A 6,406-nucleotide genomic window follows, 5' to 3' on the forward strand; every position below is an offset into this window, starting at 1 on the left:
GAGTCATGACCTCTCCCTCGCCATCTTGCAGACAGACTGAGCCATGCCCGCACATCCGGGTTTTATAGTCCCTCCAACCGGAAGGGGCGTGGCCTTCATGGCAGTGATTGACAGGAGAGAGAATCTCAAGATTTTTAAAATACTAATAAGTCTTTTATTTTTCATCGATGGGAAAAATCCTCGGGGCCTGCACGGCGGAGGAGGACTTTGAGTAAGATGGCCAAAAAATCACAGCCACATGTGGTAGCGTTTTTTCTAAAATCAAAGCACAGTGCAAACAGGAAGTGGTCAAGATGAGACTTTTAATTATATAGCTATGGATGGATGGATAGATAGATATTAAACATTCAGGATTATTTGCACATTTCAAAAGAACATTGAACAAATTAGTAATGTAAAAAGGATTTTGTTTTAGTTCCTCTCAGATGTTTTAATCTTTAAATGTGTTTCAAATCTACTTCTATTTTTGTCTGTAGTTGTTGGTCATGCACTAGTAGAAGTTAGAAATTACTGATTGCTGAATGGATGTATTTCCTTAGTTTCCACCATTTAACACCAAATGGTCATCATTGATGTTGGGTGGTCGTCAAATTGAAAGATTCTACTGAGAGATCTCAGTCTTATGAAGTATCATTGAAGCTTGAAAATATTCTGATGATTTCAATTTTGACGAATTACAAATTACTGATCCATACTATAAATGTGTTATTATAATGGCTATATATTTACCAAATCGTGATTTTGGAAGTTTCCCACTTTTAATTTGATTATCTGATTTAGTAGTGCTATGAAAGATCTGAAGATGAAAATGATTGATGTAGAAAACAAATACATTAAAACATTGACTATTTAAGCATCTCAATCTACAGAACTTGTACTTCCATTCATGAGAAATGCTTTCCTTTGCAGCTATGACAGCTACTACTGGTTTATAATGTATGCCCTTTACATGAATACAAAATATTAAATTCTTACAACCTGTTCATTTTGAAATCTAGTTTAATTGTTTCAATGAAGACGCATTGAGATTATACCAATCTGAAATAGTTTTGTGTGTGGTCTCTTTATTTCGTAGTGAAGTGCAGACATGATAATGTTATTCTTTGTTATGTACATGAAGTCATTAGTGAACTGTGCGATACTGTATAATGAAAATGTGCTTCTTTACTATTTATTTACAATCAAATACTAGTCTCCATACTGGCCATTCCTTCTTCTCCCTCGTCCCATCCGGCAGAAGCTACAGACTCACGAACAACTTCTTCCCCTCTGTTATGAGACTTCTGAACGATCCTTCCATAAGCTAATCATACGGAACTACTGAGCTACAATGCTGACAACTATATTCTGCACACTCCATCTTCATTGTAACTCCATATCTCTTCCGCCCCGCCCCCTTCTACTTTCAGTCTGAAGAACGGGTCCAACCCAAAACGTCACCTGTTCCTTTTCTCCAGAGATTTGTGTCTATCACTGTATCTCCCCCTTTGCTCTGTCTATTGTGCTTGAGTTTGACTAGATTGTATTTATGTATAGTATTATATGATCTGTTTGGATAGCATGCGAAGCAAAGATTTCCACTGTACCTTGACAATAACAAACCTATACCTATATCTTGATAATATTTTAAGCTGTATTTTTTAGCACATTTTCGTTGTTGTATTTTATACCATGCCTGGCAGTAACTGAAAAGCTGTGGATCCTGAAGACTTTAAAAATGATATCAACACTTTGCCCCAGCTATGTGTCAGCAGCCAACTCTGATACATCACAATTTTGTAGCTTCAGATTGATTTAACTGTCATTAAATTCTCATCAAAGCAGAGTGTGTCCTCAGTGGTTATTTTAAAGTATATTAATCCTGACACATAGTACAAAGAAATTATTTTTATTTGAAATATTGATATTACTTTGCAATGAGTCGCAATAATAATAAAAATAATTTGGATACATTCCTTCATAAAATGGATACGAGTGCTTTAGTGCCTTGTTTTATTTTCATGCTTTTAGCAAGTAGGGGTTTCTGTTGAGCTGCAGTTCACAAGTACATTGATGAATGGGAATACAGCTTAACCCACTTATTAGCCACTTTCTCCCTGTGGGAAATGTGAGATTGGATTTCACCATGCAGTGCCTGCGGCAGGATACAATAGAAACCAAATAAATGCTACCATAGGCCCTAAAGGGAGAAGTTGAGTGGAATTTGGAATAATCTTTACTTTATAAATTTCATTTGTAATACTTAATTCCAATGTTTTAGTTAAAATATTATTTGCATTTTTGTATATATCTGTGTGATACATTAGCCATAATGCCTAAGACATTAATAGAAAAACTATATAATATAGAACTTTCAATAGAATTTTTGTTTGTCTGCAACATGCGTACATCTTTTTTAATAGGTTGCTTCATATAAAGAATTGTGGCCTTGAATGTTACACAGGTGGTATGTTATAAGAGGTGCCTGGTAACCATCAACAAACCCAGTCAGGTTAAGGCTGTGGAAATGCTGGTAATTTTTACAAGAAGCCCTCCTATAGATTAACATATGCAGAGTCCTGCCTAATAATTGGATGTATTGCATGACCAAAGGATCAGAGTGACATTTTGATGGCAAGAGGAACAGCTCAGGACAATTTTAAACATTCTCCAGGTTTTGGGAGCATAGACACATAGGGAAGGGCAGGACGATTCTGCTGCAACATTAAGATTTATCAAGAACAAACGTTAATGAAAGCATTAAACAGAAATAGATCATAAAATTGTTACACCATTGAAGGACGTCATTAGGCCCTTCAAGCCTATCATGGCTCACAGTAGCGTAATCCAGACAGTCGTATTCTCCATGGCCCTGTAAATTATTCTCTCTCAAATGATAACCCATTTTTTGTAGATATTAATTGGTTTTCTTCCCACTACCCATACATACAGTGAATTCCAGATTGCAATACACTCTGAACAAATATGTTTTTTTTACCTCGCATGTTATCTGTTTTTGAAGAAAGTCATAATCCTAGAGGATATTCGTTTTTGCAGACTACCAACTTATTCTCTGCATTTCATGCATACCAATACATGCATCCGAGACTTAGTTTTGTGTTTCTTGAAACTTTTCTTCGTCTTTTTCCGTAAAATATGGTACCACTCTTCATTGTTATTTAATATTCCCACCTACTACTCTGCGATGCAGTTGAAATCTTCCCCAACCACCCAGGGCTATTGATTGCAGTGTTGTCAAAGTACAAAACAACCTTGAACAGATAATTTATGCCTGAACACCGGTCCAGATATCCCCCAAAATCTGAAGCTCTCGCAATACCATGTCTTTATCACACATCAATATACACAAGTTTTCTATTTGTATTCTCATTAATGCACAACACTGGGATTAATTCAGATAGTACTACCTTCATGGCCCTAATTTTTAAACTTGTTCACTTACCCTAATATTCCATCCTCTTTTTCTCCCTATGCCACTGGTTCCAAAGTGAACCATTATTTATTCCTTTCCCTTTCAGAATGCTCTGCACTCTGTCTTTCATCATGGCACCAGACAGGCAACACGCCAAGTCAAGCTCACGTTGTTGGTTGTAAAAAACCCTGTTGGCTGCCTGATTTTGGAATTACTTGATACTGCAGCATTTCTAAACTTATCTGTTGCCCCTGTGTGGTTAAAGAAACATAGAAACATAGAAAATAGGTGCAGGAGTAGGCCATTCGGCCCCTCGAGCCTGCACCGCCATTCAATATGATCATGGCTGATCATCCAACTCAGTATCCTGTACCTGCCTTCTCTCTATACCCTCTGATCCCTTTAGCCACAAGGGCCACATCTAACTCCCTCTTAAATATAGCCAATGAACTGGCCTCAACTACCTTCTGTGGCAGTGAATTCCAGAGATTCACCACTCTCTATCCTTTGTTCTATGATTCTAGGTTTCATTTCTTTAAGGTGTGATTTACTTCACCAGCCTCAAATGCTGAATATCAGTTTGGGAGAGTCACACACAGCAAAATGATTCCCGCAAATACAACTTCTTCCAGATAGCCACCATTTCTATCCTGAGCTGTGAGGTTGCAGGGTGGATACCTGAAACATAAGATCCAGGAATTCTCAGCTTTCCTTGTAGTCTATAGTGACTATTTAAGCTGCACCTCAAACTTCGAGGCTTAAAATTATTAAACAAGTGAATCTGTGTCCGCCATGTCCCTCTCATAAAATATTTCGATATGCTGAACATTTTTCATCTCAGACTATTTCAAAAGAACCCGGCTATATTCTTTATCACATCTTTTCACAAGAAAATCAAAATGTTCTTTTGGGGGAATTCGGAACACAGAGGACATAATCTTAAAGTTGCTAATAATAATAAATAAAAACAATGATGACAGAAATTATAAAAAAGTTTCTTCAAAATCACAGAGCAGGTAGTTACATTGGCATATCTGGTAACAGATCAAATATACAGGAACCCAAAGTTTGCCATTTTATCCACCGATGACACCCGACTGGAATGGCAAAGGTTACTACATTCTATGAATTTAAACTCCTGATTAATGATTAGTAAACTCCTTCTCACTAAAACAAAAATTGGGACTGAGCTAGACAAGACAGCAAAAATGTACTTCCTTTTAATTTCAGTAATTTGGAAAGGACTGCTATAGTTACAGGTGTGCTGGAGGTTTAAACTGGGATAAATGACCATAAGGCCCAGCAGTGCACAAGAAAAAGATCAGTGATCCTGGGAATGGCTGACAGGAAATTTTGGAGACTGAAAAAACAGAGATGAAAGCCAGAGAACCCAGGAGCAGCATGTTCAGTGAGCAGAGTCAAACAATCTGGCCCGCTATAGTTGAGGTCTGATATTGAGGGATCCATAACTTAAGTATTATTTATCAATGAGGTGAAACACGGATCCCTTGAATGCTAAGTGGGTAAGGGATGGGAACAAGGCATGATCATGAGATAAGCTGGAACAATTGTCGCAACACCCGTTCTGTCTGCACAAGTCTTAATTCCATGAGAAATGTGGATGACCAGTTATGAATCTGGAAGACAAATAAAATCAAAAGTTTGAAACGTTATTATATCATTTACATTATGAGCATGATTATTCTGATCCCCACATGCTCTAATAAATCCAGGTGGATTCGAAACATTTGAGACTTTACATCGACTCTGACACAGAATCACCAGTGTTGTAGGGTAAACCGTACCCCAAGTTGTACTATGTTCATCTTTGTCATTGATAGTGCTATGAAGTTATTCTAAACTCTATTGATTCTCCCAACAGATCCTACGGCAAGCAGAATATTTGACAGACGATCAATCGTGGAAACAAAGATAGCTTTTGATGAAACTGCGGATTAAGAAAGGCAAATGCTGGAAAAATATAACGCTAGTTCACAACCTTCATAATGGTGGCACTTTTGTCAATCTAATTCAGATGGTATCAGTTCAATCACCAATGAAAATAACAAATGATCACAAATAATCTTTTATTTTTGAACTGTTTTATTAATTAATTGTGCCCAAATTGTGCTTGATATGTCAATGTTTTCACCATACAGGGGTCAGATAGTGATTATTAAACTGGTCTGTTTTAACATTGTTGTGCACTAATTTTCACCATGGGGTTTTTTGTTGTTGTTAACGTGCAAACATTATTATGTGGAGTATTTCATCATCAATATAGATTATTTCCTTACATAACTATCAAATTTATCATCGTGCAGTACCGTCAACCATTCACATGTTAGTGGGTTTCTCCGAAATTATTTTAATTTGGGTGACATAAAATAGAGATAATTTTTTAATGGATAGATTCTTTTTTACATAACCTGAACAGTTTAGGAATGTATACAACAGTGACTATCAAAAATAGGATTATACTTGTTCTTACCCTGATGGAGCATATTATGCATGGGCTCTCTTTCTATATTTAATTATCCATAAGCATTTTAAAAATACCAATTTTCAAACCGTTTATAATTTGAAGTACTTCAACATTTCCAATAAAATACTGTTCCTTTTTAATCATCTGAGGCCGTAAACAATAAAGTAAAATCTGAAAAAGATCTTTCAATTGAAATGTATTGGAAAAACATTAAATAAGCTCCTTGGTTTAACTTTGTGTGGATTTAGATGTGTTTGGCTTGGGTGCAAATGTGGATATAATTTATAACAGGCCTTCATTCTTTGGTACAGTAGATGTTGTGAATCTGGGTAGCGGACTTACTCTGGTTTTGTTATTATTTGTGTAAGTGCATTTGAACACTGTGTTTTCCTTAATTCCTTATTGCCATGTCACAAGGCATTGAATTCCCTTTGCACCTCTACTATCCAATTGCCCAGTCCATTGGTATCCTCCTGCAACACGAAGGTGCCAATAACACAGCCAATGAT

General features: G+C 36.5%; 1 protein-coding gene across 1 annotated transcript in view; it reads left to right on the plus strand.

The window, feature by feature from the left end:
* The window catches only part of ttc29 (tetratricopeptide repeat domain 29), a 283,106-nt gene extending 276,977 nt beyond the window's left edge, over nucleotides 1-6,129 (plus strand). The window contains exon 9 of the mRNA XM_033021387.1: nucleotides 5,295-6,129. Coding sequence (XP_032877278.1) covers nucleotides 5,295-5,371 — 77 coding nt within the window. The 3' untranslated portion in view covers nucleotides 5,372-6,129. The remainder of the gene's footprint in view (nucleotides 1-5,294) is intronic.
* The last annotated feature ends 277 nt before the right edge of the window (nucleotides 6,130-6,406 follow it).

The sequence above is a fragment of the Amblyraja radiata genome, chromosome 1 (assembly GCF_010909765.2).
Source record: "Amblyraja radiata isolate CabotCenter1 chromosome 1, sAmbRad1.1.pri, whole genome shotgun sequence".
NCBI lineage: Eukaryota > Metazoa > Chordata > Chondrichthyes > Rajiformes > Rajidae > Amblyraja > Amblyraja radiata.